A 17247-nucleotide genomic window follows, 5' to 3' on the forward strand; every position below is an offset into this window, starting at 1 on the left:
CGGCGGCACCGCGCGCCCCGGCTGCCAGCCCATTTTCCGGACGCCACCCGCGGACACTGCCGACGCCCCCGGGGCTGCCGAGCGGCGGCCGCGGGGCGCGGAGGAGCGCGGCCCGGCGCACTGAGCCCCGAGGCGCCCCGGGAACTTGGCGGCGACCCGAGCCAGGCGAGCCGGGGCGCGCCTCCCCCGCCGCGCGCCTCCTGCATGCGGGGCCCGAGTATCGGGCGCAGGCCGGAGCCCCCCCCGGCCGCCCCCGCGCCCCCCGCGACCCGTGCCGCGCCGCCGCGCCGTCCATGCACCGCTTGATGGGGGTCAACAGCACCGCCACCGCCGCCGCCGGGCAGCCCAATGTCTCCTGCACGTGCAACTGCAAACGCTCTTTGTTCCAGAGCATGGAGATCAGTGAGTGACCCTGCGCCCCCTCCCCGGAGGCCCCGTCAGACTCGGACCCGGTGTCGGGGCGCAGCTGCGGACTGGGGCCCGGGAGGTGCGCGCCCCCTCGGGCAGTGCGCCCGGCGCCCCGGCTGCGCCCGGCGCGTCCCGGGCGCGCCCTCCCGGCTCGCGGCAGCTGGCGTCCGGCCCGGCTTTGTCCCGCGGCGCTGCTAGCCTGGCACGGCCCCCGCTGCCCGCGCCCCGCCCGCCCGGACTCGGACCCGGGGCCCAGCGGCGGCGCGCGGCGCGGGAGGTGCTGGGGCGGCCGAATCCGTGAAGTTTAAATTTTATTTCCCTCAGGGGCTGTCGCACTGGCGCAATTAGGCCGGCTCTTTATCAACTTTGGCCGGGGGGTGGGGGTGGCCGTGTGAGACACTGTCTGGTCTGTGAAGTGTCTGGGGCCGCAGTGTGTGTCTGGAGTGTCTGTGGCGCTGCGTCGCGATGTCAGAGAGTGGATTTTGGTGTGTCCATGGGGTGTGCGCTTTGGCGTGTCTCTCTCGGGCTTTGGCGTCTCAGGAGTCTCCGTGCATCTCTGGGTTGTCCGTGGGTCTGAGGGAGTCCCAGGAGTGTGTCTCCTAGTCTCCCTGAGCACCTGTGTCACTGTGGGGGATCTAGCCATTCTCTTGCCTGTGTGCATCTCCGGGGGTCTGAGATCTGCTGAATCTAAGGACCAATTATGTCCAGGTGTCTGTGGTCCAGGGCTTACACGGTGCCTCTGGCCCAACGTGGATCCCCAGTTCGTGTCATTGTGACTGTCTGTGTCCCGACGCACCTATAAATAGCCTCTGTCTGGACAGCTTGGCTCAGTCTGGCTGGGACCATGGTTACAAATGAGTCAAAGTTTGGGACCGTTTGTGGTTGGGACTGCCTTGCCCCAGAAGGGGGCAGTGGATTAGGAGTGGGTGGGGAGCAGGTGTTGAACCCTGGGCTAGTCGCATCCTGTACAACCGGAATCTGAGCAAACACCCTCTGCTTCCTTTCCTCAGTAGCCCACCCAGGTGGATGTTAGGTTGGGTGGGGAGTTGAACCCTTACTCCTTGGTTCTGACTTCTAATAACTCCTTGGTTCTGACTTCCTTCCCCTGGTCCACTCTTTTGGGGACCCTTTGCCTCCCTGAGCTATAGTTTCCTCCTCCTTGTCCCCTAGCTCCCTGGGTACAGGGACACAGCTCTTCCCTGCTGATGGCAGCCTTCTTCCAGTTGGGACCAGGAGCCCACGGGCAACTGTCATGGAACGAGGGCAGTCGCTAGGAATGAGGGCAGTCGCTAGGTGACTCATAAGCCAGTTTCCGCAGGCGGCTGCCACAGTTTGGGGCCCCTGAACCTGTATAGTGAGGTGCAAGAAGTAAAAATAACCCATGACCAGACTGGCAGGGGCAGAGTGGCCAGGCTTCAGTAATGGGTCCTTCTACCCCTTGGCCCACGCCGGCCCATCCTGAAATTGAAAACTGGGCTCTCTACCCACCCACCCCACCCCACCTGTGCAGACCAGGAGGTCCAGGAGAAACTGCCCAGAGCCAGAGTTTGGGGAACTGGCTTGCATTAGGCTTGATTGCTTCCCAGAGGCCATTTGTGCACTGGGGGTGGGGTGGGGGTGGGGGTGGGGTCATGAAATGCTTCATGACGTTATTAAAGTATGTTGGCACCGGTCTGGGGAGAGGCTGGCCCTTGCTCTGGGCTGCTCAGTACCCTTGCTGCCTTACGTATGACTTCCCCCACTCGGGAAAGCTGCCTTGGGGAGGGAGCTCCCCAGCACGGAGTTCACATCACCTGTCAGCCAATTCCAGGATCTAGGTGTAGTTGAATGTTCTGGTTTTGTCCTCTCTTTACTTCCCGGTCATTCTTCTGTCCCTTATCAGGCTTCATGGGCACCACGGTGTCATGTTGAACCCCTTGCCTGGGCTCTGGGCACTTCCCAAATACAGTATTTGAGGGGAACCCTGGGGGTAAGTGCTTGAAACGGTGACCTATCCCTGGGTGCCCCAATTAGGTCCTCCCTGTGTTTCCGGGAAGAAGGCCTCAAGGCAGGGAGGGAACGCGTCTTTAATATGTGGGTATAATGTAACATTTGTTGCAAGTGTTAATCAGATTTCCCTGAAAGGCTGGGCTGGGGAGCCTTAAGGCCTCTGGTTCCCTGGAGTTTCTTTACAACAGAAGATAAGAAGGGAGAGAGGGAGGGAAGGATGGAAGGAAGAAAGGGGAGAAACTAATAAGGGCTGGTGAGTTCCACCTCGTAGTCTTGGGAGCTGCTTGTAGCCCTTGTAGAACTTTGAAGATAGATTTGGAGTTGGGCCTCAAGGCAGTGTCCATGGGGTTCTTTTATTAAAAAACAAAAACAAAACAAACAAACAAAAACTTTCTGCAAAAGGAGATTGACTTCTGAGGTCCCTTAAGCCATCCTGAGCCTGTTTTCCTCACCTGAAAGATGAGGCTAGGATGGGTGAAATCTAAACTTCTACAGTCTATCCAGGTTCAGCCTTTGTTCTCCAAGGTCTGGCTCAAGGATCCCTCTCTACCAGTGAGTGGGTTCCCCTGTGTGGCCTTCAGCTGCCCCAGTTTGAGACCTGGGAGGATCCTTGGTGAGCTTGGCGTTTGCACCCTTGGCTTGGAGATGAGGGAATCAGCAGTGCAAAGCGTTGCCCAAGGCCCCCAGCCTACCCTCATCCCAAGTTTGGTCCAGTATTTATGCAGACTGCACCCTCTACCTCCTGAATTGGGGACTTGGGACCCAGAGAAGATGCACCTTGAGCCTGGGAGCAGGAGAGTTTTAATTAGGTATTCCGGTGATCCCACTTTTTGGATAATTGAGAGGTGGAATTCACTGTTCCCAAAGCACACAATGAAAAAATACGCAGTTCTTTTACAGAGCCAGGGGTCCGAGGATTCAAAGCCACTTGCAGGAGTGAAGTGGCCCTAGAGGACTTTCTGGGCACTTTGGAGGACAGCTGTCCTCCTGGCTCACATTTCTCTTGGCACTCTTTTCAGTTCTGCTGAAGCTCTCAGAAGTAACTGTCTCTCTCCAGCCTGAATCTTGATGGCAGGTAGATGCCAACCACACTTTTAGACAACCCAGACTATGGGCCACACTGCACTAGCCCCTGGGGAGGGTGCCCCCTGCCCTGGACCTGCCACTGTGCCGTCACCTACAGTGGCTGTCTTGTTTGTCGGCACCGCTGTCTAGCTGGGGTCCTTGATCCTCTGATTTCTCTTCTCCAACCTGTTCCAAAAAATGCTTCAAAACCTTAGAAACTCACGGGACACCAGTTCTCCATTGGCGGATCTGGCGTGAGCTGCCCAGGTTTTGTCGTTGCCTGAACCCAGGGTCTGTCCACCTCTCCACTAGGACCTTCTGGGTCAGATAAGTTCTGCTGGTTGGCAGAGAAAGGCTGTCCTGCACAGTACAGTGTTAGCAGCACTCGTGGCCCCTACCTGCTCGGTGCCAATACTCTTCTCAATTGCCAGCCAAAGGTGTCTCCAGACATGGTTGGTGCCCCTGCCCAGCAACCACTGTCTACTTAGCTGTTGGTTCCCCAGGAGTCAGACTGCTGACTGCTAGAGATGGACCTTGATTCCCTTCAGAAATTAGTCCCTGTAAAGGCCTGGGGAAGCTCACTCTCCAAGTTGGCACCTGCCACTTATCCACTCAGCCTTTAGGGAGCACCTGTTGTGTGCCAGGAGGGAAGGAGGGGCCCCTCTGAAGACGAAGTTCTGGCTCTCACTGGGACGAGGGGAGATGGGAAGGCATGGGTGTCAGCCAGCTGCTCTGCCCTGGGCCTCTGCGCAGGACTCTTGCCCGCCAGCTTCCTGGCTGCCTGAGTCTGAGGTCATGGTACAGCCAGGGAGTTGAGTGTTGTGGCTGTGCTCTGAGAGCAGACTCCCAGGGGACCGCACTGTTCCAGCCGTGCTGTGCAGAGGGTCAGGGGCCAGTCGGTATTTGTCAAGACGTAGAAGACTGCGTCTGCCCACACACGTATACGTGTGCTTGCACACTTACATACTCACAGCTCCCCCACCCTTCCTGCCTTCTCTACCAGCTTCAGTTTGGGTTGGAGATGGTTAAAACATCTAGGTATGCAGGAGAGAAAGAGGAAAGAGAGGGTGCCTCCCCAGGAAGCCCTGCAGAGCTGTGTGCTCCACCTTCAGAAGAGGAGGAAAGTGAGGGGGCTGTCCCCCAAGAGCCGCTGGCTCAGTTGTGATCGGACTGCAGGACCAGAGTGTTGAGATGTCCATGATGTGGTCAGTCATTTAAAAGTAAGGAGATGTCCAGGCACAGGGTGGGGTATAGGGCCCAAGCCAGAGGACCTGCGAAGCCTCATCTCCTCGGGAGTTGCACTCCACAGAGCTAGGCACCTGGAATCCTGCCCACAGGGAAGCAACTCCTACAGATTGAACTTTGAAGGCTGTCGTCTGGCCAGCCCCAGGCTCCTGTATGATGCACAGGCTGAGAGGGGATCAAAGCTAAGGCTCCTCTTTGCTTTTAAAAGGTGTTGTGTAACGCAGGCGTGGTGGGGACACGTGTAGGACCGAGTGTCTGCGGCGCCTGCTTTCATGGAGCAATGAGGGTGGCACCGCGCTGGTCAGGGCTGCCCGAGGCTGGAGGGCAGGGTTCCGGGGAAACTCAGTTGCCTTTGAGGTGCACCTCAGGGAGCTGGGGTGAGTCTTGTGTAAAGGGGTTCCTGCAGGCTGGGGGACCAGCACTCAGTGGTACAGCACTTGCCTGGCATGAGCAAGGTCCTGGTTCCATCCCCACTATTGCAAAAATTAAATTAAATAGAATAAAATAAAATAAAGGAGCTCCTGTTTCCACTCAGCTCTTCTTTGCATGTGGGCCCCAGGTGGCCAGGTCTTTCAGCTCCAGGGACCGAGCAGGCTAGATCTTGATGTAAAGCTCCTAGAGTTATTATGATTATTTAGTGCTTCTTTGCAGTGCTGAGCTTGAAACCCAGGGTGTTGGCACACTCTAGGTATGTGCTCTGCCACTGAGCTGCACCCCAAGCCCACTAAACTTCTGGGTTTTAAACAGTGACAGTTCCTTTTTTTCCTCCTCCCTGAGAGGCCCTATGAAACCTGCCCGCAATGTGGGTATGTATGGTAGTGCACGCCTGTCAGCCCAGCTCCTCGGGAGGCTGAGCAGGAGGATCACAAGTTGAGGCTGGCCTGGGCAACGAGCAAGCCGCGTGTTGAAATAAAAAAATGAAAAGGGCTGGTGCCCTGGCTCAGTGGTGGAGCAGTGCTGCGCTCAGTCCCTAGGACTGCCAAAAAAAAACAAAACAAAACAAAAAAACTGCTCACAGACCCAGTCTGCCCTGTCTATGGCTTGTCCTGCAGGGTGACCAAGGATCAGATGGATGGACATCCTGAACTTGCCGTCACTGGGCATGGCTGTGCGGTGTGGTCCCAGTGATGCCGCGTGCATGCTGTTTCTGGTGTCCAGAGATCATCCCCAGGGCTGTGGCCCTGCTGTGAGTTCATTGGTGGGGGATGGCAGTGGATTAGACTCCACTGTCCATTTTGCCTCGTCCTTGGAGGCCACCCTCTGGCACACTGTCACCAGGAAAAGGGTTCCCAGTCTTGGGACCAGCTGGGAACGCCAGAACCAACAGGCCCACCTGGAGACCCCGACATTGAATGTGGAGGTCGTTGGATATTCAAGTCACATTCCCCATCTTTCCAGGCCCACCGCAGACTGAGCTACCAAAACCCCAGCTGCCCACCCCTGGTGCAGGAGGCCTTGGGGCTGTCCTCGGGGACCTCCATACCAGCAGCCTTGGTGCCCAGGGGCTGGGAGGGGAGCAGGAAGCACAGAGCTAGGGTGGTGCCATCAGCACCACCCCACGTTCAGGTACTTCGCTGCTCCAGTCCACAAAGCAACCAGGAACAGAAAGCCCAGAAACCTGTGATGGTTTGAGATTCCCGGTTTTGGGGTCACTTTCAGGTTTTCAGAAGTGAGCGTCCATGCAGAGCAGACCGTCTCGGCCAGGACCTGGTCTCTGCAGCCACCCTCAGCTCCTCCCTGAGCACTGCTGCTGCCTCCTCCCCCAGGTGGGCTGCACCCTGCAGGAAGCCATGGCAACACCCAGCCGGCAGCCAGCCTCTTTTCCCATCCCGTGACACTACAAAGCCAAACCCTGACACTTCTGGGGTCTCTTCGGGGTCTTGTCAGTCACTGGCAGAAGCGACTGTCACCAAGCTGGGAAAAATCACAGAAAGAACGGCTGGCTGATGGGGGCAGGGGCTTCAGCACTGCCGGGTGAGCCTGGGAAAGTTTGGAACATCTCTGCACTCTCTGAGAGTCAGAGTGGCTTCTCTTCTGTTCCCAAGTGGCTGGTAGACTTTTCCTTCTCCTGCTTTCCCTAGCTGGATGTGGAGATATTAGTTAGTATGTGCCAGGCACTAGTGACCAATTTTTCTCAACCTTCAAAGCAACTCTGTGAGCAAAGCCATTGCTGTCATCAACTTGCAAATATAGGCCCAGAGAGTGTAAGACGCTTGCTCCAGGTCACAGAGCCAGGAACTGGAGAGAGGCTGAACTCACACCCAGGCTCCCTGGCCCCATAGCCCGTGCCTGTGCACTACCTCGTGCACACCACACCCAGCCCCTGTGCCCCGGGCTGCTTTGCAAGCCTCACCATTGCAGTGGTATTTTAGGTCTTGTCCATCTTGGCCCGTCCATTAGGGAAGAATGCTGACAGCTCTGTCACCCCCGAGAAGGCAGCTGGGTCCACTCCAGAAGTCACTGGCCGACGTTCCTTGGAAACGTGCGTGTCAGTCTGCGTAAGGAGCCAGAGTCTGTTCCTCCAGCGCCTGGGCACATCCGGACACTGGCATCAACAGATGTCTCGGTGGTTGCTGGGTGCATGGCTGGTGTACATCCCACCCCTGGAGGGGCCAAATCAAGGCCTGATGGGGACAAGGTGGGACACAGAGCATCTTTAGGTGCTCCGGTGTTGGGTAGCATTTGTCATATGCCTGCTGGTGTGATTCAGGTGAACTTGGCCCCTCTGAGACATCAAGGACGTGCCAGTCCATTTCAGGGAGGGAGTGGAGAGGAGTGTGTGCAGGGAGGTCCCCCCACTGGTCTCCCTGTTGGTGTCCAGGAGCTCCTGGTGGCTCTCCTGATCACACTGTCCTGGCAGTAGCTACGAGTCCATGTAGACAGTTGTGCTGTGTCTATTTCCCTCCAGTCGCCAAGCCCCTGCCTCCTGTCTGGTAGGCACCTCATGTGCATCTGGTGAGGTAAAGAAATAGGCAGGGTGGGCAGGCAGGCTGGCTCCTAGATGCTCCCAGCAGGGCAGGACATGGATGAGGTATGGACTTTGACAACCATCAGTCCCTCTCATGCCTTCACTTGCTCTTCTGAAGTGGAGGGAGGGGTTTGCACCCACCGTAGAGTTGTCAGGACATTCGCTGAAGCTATGACAAGCCCCCCTGGCACCAAGTATTATTTTTAATGCGCTGAAGAAGTTTCTACCATCAGCGGCAGGAAGCTGTGCCTTCGCCTCCTACCCACCAGCTCCAAGACAGCCAAAGCCAGCCCAGGGCGGGTGCAGAAGAGGATGCAGGCCTGTGCCTTCCCACTTCCGCCCCAGGGGCGGGGGCATCAGGACCACAAAATGCATTGCCAGGGCCTGCCCCCCCCGCCTGCCCGGAGAGAGGGTTTCCAGGGTGACTCTTCCTGCACACATCACTGCGGACTTGAGCAGTGTTGGCTACTCTCCTTCCCTAAAGGGTTTGGCAGCCTCCAGTGGAGCTTGCCTTTGCTCAAATGTGACCTTGAGAGGCCGCACGTGACTCACGTGCGTTCGGATCTGCCTGATGTTCCTGTAATTTCTAATATGTGTTTGTTTCAGAAGACGGCAGCTCAGAGTGGCCTGCAGTGACGTGGGAGGGTGTCCAGCGCTGGGAAATGCGGCCACTGCTTTGCTTTTCCTTCTCGTGGATTTTGACTAAAACCATTTGTCATTGTACCCGTGGGCTTGGGAAGTGGCTCTGATGGTAGAAGAGAGACCTTTAGTTATTTGGTCACAAGTTTCATATCCCCCTTGGCTCTGGCATCTGGATACCTGGAACTGGCTTGCATTTGGTCTCCTCGAGGTGACCCTTGGAGTTTCACTATCCTCTAGAACTGACACCACCTGCTGCTTCTTGGTGGCAGTGCTGGGCTGCCCTCAGCCCTCTGAACAGTCAAGCAGTTCAAGTTTTGAGAAAGTGTCCCATGTAGTCTGCCCCGACACGGGTGCCGGGGGTGGCAGGAGGCTGTGTGGGTCCTGGCTGGGCTGTTAGCATGGCATTCTTGGGGCAGCGCAGAGGAGTGTGGTCCTCCTCAGCTGCTGGGGGTGTGGGTGTTGTTGGGTAAAGTGCGGTTTCTGGTGGGGTCTGTCAGGGATGGCTTCTGTTGTCACTGATAGGTTGTCATTGATTTCATTGATCAGGGGTGGAAGAGTGTCTGTTGGTCCCTAAGGTCACTAGGATGTGATGTGTCCACTCTTGGCTTTGAGAGCTTGGAGTGAAAGTGACAAATCCCACAATCATTTATTAGGGTGTTAGTGTCTGAGAATGTAAAAATGTTCTGTGACATCTGAAATGACATCTTCACGTGTGTACAGCGTGCCTGTGTTTTAGGACATGTGTGCACACACGTGTACTAGCTGGGAATGTGTGACTCTGTCCACCAGGGCCGGAGGCTCCAGTGCTCCTGCCTCCTCCCAGTCTCACCCTGAGTCCCACTGGCAGGTGAGGTCAGTTTCCCAGGCTCTGTCCTTGGCAGAAGGGCAGTGGGCAGTCATTTCCCAGAAGATTTGGCAAAGTTAACCACCCTGTCCCCAGGGTTTTCCAGCCAAGTGGTCTGGGCTGTCTGATTGCCCGCTGCTCCCTGGGCTCAATGTTGAGGGAACGCCGTGCCCCCCACTTGCCTCCCCTGGCCCATGGGACAGTCCCGCGGGGCAGGAGGTGTGTTGCCAGGTCCTGGGTTGAGGCTGTAAAAGCTATGAGGTCTTCAGGAAGGGACTCCTCCCTGAACTTAGCTGCCATGCATGTTCCTGAGCGAGGGTTCAGGATTCCTGCGCTGAGGTGAGGAAAGAATCATCTGTTCCGCCCCAGCACGGGCTCCGTGCCAGTGGCGCTCAGTAAACCATGGGGGGGTGACGGGAGCTGGCAGGCAAGTCAGGTGTCAGCTGGGTCTCATCCCCTCCTGCACCAGGCTGCCCACTAGATTGGGACACCCTGGGCCCAGGGGCAAACTCGGCGGCAGAGTTCCATGTGATTCAGGTGCTTGGGCAAGTTGGTGTGTTGAGTGCTTCAGGATCCCAGGAGACAGGCTCTCCCTTCCATCTCGGCTGCCTCGTTTAAGGAACTCTGAGTCCCTGCAGAGAGCGGCTGAGCACAGGTGCTCAAGTCCTGATCACCTTTGCCCGGCTCAGGCAGCTATGCCTGGGAAGGACTAATGGGGGTCTTGAGTGACCCTCCAGAAGTGGGTAGAAGTGAAAGGGAGAGGGTCCAATAAAGCCTGAGAACCCCACAAGAGTTTGGGACCTGCCCCACTCCCGTCCCACTGACCCGGGAGTTCCAGGGGCACCACTGCCCCTGGCCGAAGCACTGGCGGCCTTCCTAACAGCAGCTTGGTTGCTGATGATTCTGTAAACCTTTGAATCAACTCTGCGCAAACACCCTGAGTAATTTCTTTGTTCTTTCTCTTTCTCCTTTGTAATTGGTGTCTGTAAAAGCCAAAGGTTTGGTCTTGCGGAAGGTGTGATTCATTTATTGGTGTCTGTGCCGCCTCGCTACCCTGCAGTCAGTTTAGAATGCTGCTGCGGTGAGCCAGGGTGATTCACTGGGGCTGAGCTGAGCAGCCTATGGGGTCATGGCCACGGGAGGAAACTGTTTTTCTAATCTATTTATGGTGTGGGAGAAAGAGGTGGGCATATGGAGAGGGTGGAGGAGAGGGTGTTGATTACACTGCTGAAATGACTGGTTAAATGCCACCAGCCCCTTTAGATGCCACTCTTGAACACAGATCCAGCAAATGCACCTCCTGTCCAGGTTTGTGTCTCCCCAGGCTTGTGGGTGGTGGTCTCTGGGCAGGCTGGCACTAAGGGCTCTCCGTAGGACCTAGAGGGGAGTGTGAAGTGAGTCACAAGTGCAGAGACCGTTGCCTTTTTGACAATCTAGTGTTGAGTGGATCCATCATGGAATCATCTAGTCGTCTAGGCTTAAGTATACAGGGCCACCCCCACCTCCTGTCTCTCTAACAATGACAGTCGTTAGATCTTTGCAAAATTCTGTAAGGTGTATGAACTTAGGTGCAATGCTACTGATTTTCCATAATTTTATGAGTTGCTTTGGGCCCCAAATAAAATTGTCACTGTCCTCCCATCTAGAGGGTAATTAGAGTTGCTTGCCATATGCCCAGAGGTGTGATTATAGGTCCAGCTTCCACTTGCCCAAATAAACCCAGGCTCTGCCTGTTAGTGCCTGGCCTCAGTTGCCTGAGTTTAGTTGAGGATGTTTCCTTGGGATTTCTTCCCTGGAGTCCCTCCTCAGCTTGGTGCTCTGGCCCAGCTTCCCTGCATCCCCTGCTTTGCACACTGAATGAAAACCTGGCTTGGGTATTTTTGTATCTACATCTCCTAGGTCAGGGCCAAGTGCAGAGCTTGGCTGACCAGGTACTGGCCGTGAGGAAGTTCACTGGAAGAGAAATGTGCTGGTAACCCTGTAGTTAGAGGAGGATCCAATCAGGATTTATCAAGCTGCTTTGAGGCTTCCAGAGTATAGATCGGGGTGTTGAGTGCACGGCATTCGACCCGGCACTGTGATTGCTGCCCGTGGCAGACATTGCTAATCAATTGCAACATCCATCCTGGCTGGGCTCAGATCTTTACAGAGGTGGTGCTCTGGGTGTTCTGTGGGCTTGAGTGATGAAATCTATTGGCCATCCAGGATGTAGACAGGCCTCACAGGAAAACTAGAAGTTGTTTGCACAGAGAAATCGCTGAGAGAACAACAGAGGCTGAAGACACACTGGCAGGAGGAGGAATTGTCCCTGCGTGCAGAATCTAGGACCTCCTCCCTTCTGCTGCTCCTGTCCCTGTGGAGTCCCTCTGGGCTGCTTTCAAGCCAGGGCAATCCTCCCGTGATCCCGAGGCTGCTCCTCCTCCATCCCCTGCGGATGACCTAGCCCTACGGCCAGTGCTCAGGCTTGGATCCCCCTCCAGGCATGTATCAGAGACCCCGCAGCCCTCTGGTAAGGTAGCTTCCAGTGCAATGGAGAGCAAAGATCTTGCTAGATCACGGTTAGATATGGAGTGAGATCTAACCACTCTGCGATTTCTCAGTCCCCTGAGCCTTCACTTTAAAACCAGGGTCACAGACCCAGCTGTGCCCGATGCCTCTGCCTCCTCGCCTGCCTCTTTCTGCAGAGGTCTGGAGTCCTCCCTAAGCATGGTGCAGCAGCCCTTTCCCCTCCAGTGAGAGTGAGCCCTGGGGTCTCCCCAGAATAGACTCAGGTGAGTGGGGGTGGGAATAGGAAATCTGGGAGATTGTCAGGATTTAGAGAACAAACCCCACGCCCTGCAGCTGCGTGTACTTGAAGGCTTTTCTCAGGGCTCACCACCTCCAAGGTGCTCTCTCAACCCTCACCATTCCTGTGGAAGGTAGGGGCACTTTGCACGCCTGCCCTGATCCTCAGAGCAGCCCCTTCCACCTGAGGAGATGGAGCTAAGTCCCTTGCCAGAGCTCACTCAGCACCGAGCAGCAGAGCCTTGAAACTTGGACTGTGGGACTCCAAAGCCTGTGCTTCGCCTGTCCATGCGGGGATGGCCCCACCTTCCTCTGGGCCTCAGAACACCTGTCGCTGGGCTTAAAGGAGGCTGCACTTGGCCTCCCCACGCCTCTGCCCTCTTGGACTTTCCCAGCTGGGCCCGTGTCCTGTTCAGCTGGCTGGGCACCTGCCCCTCCTCCACACAGTCCCTTCTTGGAAGGGTCACCAGGCTGTGATCCCTGAGGCTCAGAGCAGGAGGCAGCAAGAATCCTCCAGTGTCAGGTTGCAGCTGAAGGGAGAAGGGTCACCGTGACCCACAGGGCACTGGATGCTAGGTGGACTGAGAATCACAGAGAAGCCGGGACAGGAGCTGGAGCCCCAGGTCCAAGGGGGACATTCTAAAACCTGAGGTTTTTCTGTCCCCAGAGCCCAGAGGAGCCCTGGCTCGCCTCTATCTCCCTTCCCTCTCCCTCTCTTCTCTTAATTTTCTGCTCTGTAAGAAGGGCCTCACTGACCTCAGGGGTCCCATAGGAACAAGGAAGACTTGGGAGGTGAAGGTTCCCTCCTCCTCCCCCCAGGAGCCCTGGTGTTTGTGGAGGGGAAATTCAGGGCCCAAGGTGTGCCCTTCTGAGCATCTGGGCAGCTGTGTGCACAGCCAGGGCCCAGATCCAGGTGTGAGGCCTCTGCCCCCAGAGACCCTGAGGAACCTGGGCCCCTCACTAGAGAGGATGTTTTCATTGGCAGATTCTGCACAGGGAACTGCACTGCATGTGCTTTGGTCTGGTCTCTTGGGAACTTTGATCCCCCCACCCCCGCCCAGTGGCTGCATGTATCAGCAGGGGCTTCTGTTGGTGGAGCATTGCATCGTAACCATTTTAAACAGGGCAGAGGGCTGTGGAAAGGCAAGGCTGGGCCCGTGGTGGAATCCAGGTGCCTCTGAGGGAAAACACTTTGTAACTGAATCTGAGTCCCATGAACAGGTGCCCAGGGCTGGGCACACATCCCAGCCCCATCTGGTGGGGGGGACACTCACGGTGGTGGCACAGCCTCAAAGTCACAGCAGCTCCAGCACTTCTGGGGCTCTGCAGCCCGACAGCTGCCGGTGCCAGCCTGGAGCCACCGCCCTCCCCTCTCACCTGGCCCACATTCCTGTGCAGGGAACGAGGATGTGGGTGACCCCAGACAGGTATGAGTCATGTCTTAGGAGGTGTTACTCAGAGGTGGTGAGGCTGAGGCTGCCTTCCTCCAGACAGTGTGGACCGCAGAACGGAGCGGCGTTCTGGGGGTTGGGGCCCACCACTGATGTGTGCACGCATGGGGCCCAGAGTTAGGGTGCCCGTCAGAGTCGGGGCTCCAGCCCTGTGGCTCCCAGGCCCTGGTTCTTCCTCTGTGAAACCGCCGTGCCATAGGCAGCCCTGACCTCTGGGACTTCACCACTGTGATCCACTGAGGGCCTGCTGGGTGCACGCGTAGTGCCACGTGCCATCCTGTGGCACCCACCAAACCCCTTGTCCAGGTGGAGAGGCTGAGGCTCCGAGGACAGCAGGCATGGGACTGTCTGGCCCACCTGCCACACACACCCTACCAGGTCCGCAAGCTCAGAGCGGACTGGTCGCCCAGGAGAGGGTGTCGGTGGCAAGTGAACGGGCTTTAACCCTTGTGTGCGTGGGTCAGTGCGTGTTAACTCTGCACTAGGGAAGCAGAGCAGGTCCGGCCCGGACTTCATGAGTGGTGTTGAGACAGGCTAAGCAGAAAAAGTGAACCAGCCGAGTGTGTGTTTCAGTTGGAAAGAAAGACATTGAGACTTTTAAATCCTTTTCATGGAGTATTTAGAGATGGCAAAGGTCAGGGAGACAGAGAGTGACGTTGGAAACTGTGTCCCGCACCTTCTGGGCCTTTAACAAGCAATTACAGACCTGGGGCTTCTCTTTCAGAATGGAAGCACTTGGCCCTTTCACCTTCTGAGGTTACCCAACCATTTGAAGGTCAGGGTCAACTGGATTCTAATGAGATCAAGGTCACTGGGTCACATCCTGAGGGAATGAGGGGCCACTGTGGCCTAGGCAGGGTCCTACCATGGGGCAGGGGAGGGGAGAGGCGGATCAGGCGGGGCCTCCTGTCCTCACCTGCTGAGGGGCAGCTCAGAGATGCTTCTGGCAGGTGCTGTCTCCACCTTGACCTCAGGATCTCTCTCGGATGATGGAGAAGCCAGCCGCTCACTGGGTGCTTCCTGGGAGCTCTGCCATGCCCCGCCAGACCCTCCCAGTGCCCTCACGATGTGCGGCTGCCCCAGGGCATAGCTGCACACATCCTCCTGTCTCTGTTTTTACCCCAAATCTCCATGTTCTGTTTTTGTTTGGAAAAAAAATCTTAATTATTGCAGTGCTCGAAGTGCTGTATGTTCCACAGGACAGGCCTGTGACCTCCCCGCCTCGGCGGCCCTCCAGCTCTGGGGAAGGTGGGCTAGAAGGCAAGGCAGGAGGACGCGAGGGCCCTGGGGTGCCGGGCGCCTGCCTGACCCCGAGGCCTCCCTCCCCCTTGCCCAGTGGGTGAGGTGCTGGCGCTGCTGCTGCAGCCTGGTTGGGTTTGGCAGACCTCCCCAGCCCCCCGGCTCCCGGGTCCAGGTTCGTCTTGTTAGCTGAACCCGGGCAGGGAGGCAAGGCCCCGGGCAAGGCAAGGCACCCTCCCCCGCTGCTCATCCTGCTGCCTGCCTCTGACCTGACTACCTGTCTAGGAATTTTTATTGCAGCCCACAGGGGCATTGCAGGGGGTGGAATGCAGAAGCTCCTGGCCCTGGGAAGCGCAGGGTGGGCGGGCTTCAGACAGACAGCTGCTGGCACTGAGCAGGAGCCCAGGCCTGCCGGGGTTCCTGACGTACGTTTGTGCTTCGTCTGCTGATTTATTCTGATCTGATTTGGCTTGACCACTTCCCGAGGGCAGGGACTGAGTTAAACAGCCACCCTGATGAGGTGTGACAGCCAGGACCCCAGTCTTGACCGCGGCTGGGCCCACGCTGCCCCTCGACGACTGTGGGAGCTGGCTGGTCTAACCCGTAGCTCAGCACCGCTGCACCGCTACAGTGGATGCTGCAGCCCGGTCAGTGCTGTCCCAGCCTCGGGTGGGCTGGTGGCAGGCTCTGGCCCTCTGCTCCAGCTCTCACTGATGGCTCAAGCATTGGCTGTGTGCTCAGCCCAGGGACAGTTTTGGCCCCTCCTGGATCTGGTCAGCTCCCATCTGAAGGGCAGCAACGCAGGGCTTGACCACGGGCTGTCACTCTGGTCCCTGAGGGCTAACTGACCTGCCTGTTCCCCATCTGGCAGCCTTGGCCTTGGAAATTCCTCCAGGGCCCAGAGTGTCCATGCTCGTCCCCAGCTGGCCATAGGCCTGGTACAGGTTTGGTTCTCAAGGAGCAGCAGCCTGAGCAGGGAGGGGTTTGGTGGGAAGGCCAGGCCTGGGGACCTCTACCCTCTTTCAGTGCCCCCTGGCTTCCTGCCTCCTTTGCCCACAACAGCCCTGTTGTCCAGCCCCTGGCCCACCCTCATGATTCCACCTGCTCACCAGCTCTGAGCCCAGCAGGCTGCACCCTCCAGTGAGGACAGGAGTCAGGAGCCAGGGTCAGTCCTGGGAAGGAGGAGGCCGTGGCTCAGGTGTCCATACTCTGTCACGTAGGGAGAGCCTCTGTGGGCTGCTTCCCTTCTCTGAGCCTCTGTTTTCCCACGGGTAAAATGGGGTCTATAATCCTCACCCCATGCAATAGAGCATGAGAATCACATGAGATAATATGGCGAGAGTGCTTAGCCCAGTGCTGGGCACGTCCGCAGCTGGAGGAATGCACCTATTCTGTTTCTGAGACATGGTGCAGACAGGAGGAGAGATGGCTACGGGAATCCCAGCACCTTCGTGTGCAAAGGGAGAGGAGAGGGCCTGGGAGCCCCTGGCTCCAGGGGAAGAGCTGGGAGTAGGAGTCCTGCCCAGGGAGAGGGAGATGTCAGTGAGCTCCAGGATGCCTCTCCCCATCACACCCAGGATTCTTGTCTCTCCATTCCCCAGAGAGAGGCACATTTGTCCAAGGCCACACAGTAGGGGTGGCAAGGAATGGATACTCTCCGTGTTCCATGGTGGGTCTGAGCCACAGGGATGGGCTTTTCCTTGTCATTACTCCCTACACAATGCTAGGCAACAACCATTTACACAGCGCTTACCTTGTGTTGGGTCTTAAAAGTCATCTAGAGAGGCTCAAGTGTGGCAGGTTTGTTGCCAGGCTGTGGCTGTATTTCCAGTGGCCCTGACCCTTTGGAACCTGCAGGGGTGTTTACTCCACCCCTTCTGATTGTAAACCCCGATGTGTGCTCCTTCTTTAACCAAAAATTCTAAGAATTTGATAAATGTTAAAGACCAAAGTCAGCGTGCCTGCAGTCCAGCCCTGGGGCTTGGCTCGCTCTGCAGATGTGGTTCCAGATACATTTGCCCTGGGGGCTGAAAACGGGCTGGCTGGGAGGTGGGTGCCGCTGTTGGACCAGCACTGCCCCTGGGCAGATGTTGGGAGGGGCCAGGAAAGGTCCCCACTAGATTGTCAGTGCCCTGTCACTGTGGCCAGCACTCTGGCAGTTGAGCCAGCTGGGCGGGGGCTCCAGGGTGAGGCCCTGGGAGGCCTGGGTTGCTGCAGGGCGATGCAGCCTCTTCCCTGGGGTCCAGGCAGTCAGACCTTGACTAAAAATCAAAGGTTTCTGTGGTTAAACTAGCCTGAAAACCATCATCTGACCTGAGCCTCTGTTTACAGATAGGGGTCCCTGAGACCCCGAGGGGGGCATGCAGCTGTCGGTTCCCAAGTTCACCCACGTTTCCAGGCTTCAGCACAAACCCTCGTCCCTGAGGTGGGGTGCTGCTCCTCCTTCCCCAGGGTGCTGGTCTGAGTGGGAAACAGGCCCCAGGCCCCCAGTTCTGGGGCTTCTCCTGGACACCGTGGGAGTGGGGCTCAGGAATGGCTGGGGCCTTCCCCTGCTTGGAACAAGGTGGTTTCTGAGCCAGATGCTGGAAGACCCTGGTCTCCTTGCCACCCTG

At 57.2% G+C, this 17247-nt stretch overlaps 1 protein-coding gene across 2 annotated transcripts in view; it reads left to right on the forward strand.

Annotated features, from left to right (window-relative positions):
- Positions 1–218: 218 nt before the first annotated feature.
- Positions 219–17247, forward strand: part of Pmepa1 (prostate transmembrane protein, androgen induced 1) — a 54938-nt gene continuing 37909 nt past the window's right edge. Inside the window, exon 1 of one of the 2 annotated variants that reach the window (XM_046433164.2) lies at positions 219–402. In XM_046433164.2, the coding sequence (XP_046289120.1) occupies positions 294–402 (109 nt within the window). In that variant the 5' untranslated portion in view covers positions 219–293. Of the gene's footprint in view, positions 403–2880; positions 4683–17247 lie in introns of those variants that run through there. The other variant, XM_046433166.2, reaches the window with a different exon arrangement.

Source organism: Marmota monax, unplaced genomic scaffold, assembly GCF_021218885.2.
Source record: "Marmota monax isolate L192 unplaced genomic scaffold, Marmota_monax_Labrador192_F-V1.1 WCK01_AAM20220418_F8-fsc00014, whole genome shotgun sequence".
NCBI classification, from domain to species: domain Eukaryota; kingdom Metazoa; phylum Chordata; class Mammalia; order Rodentia; family Sciuridae; genus Marmota; species Marmota monax.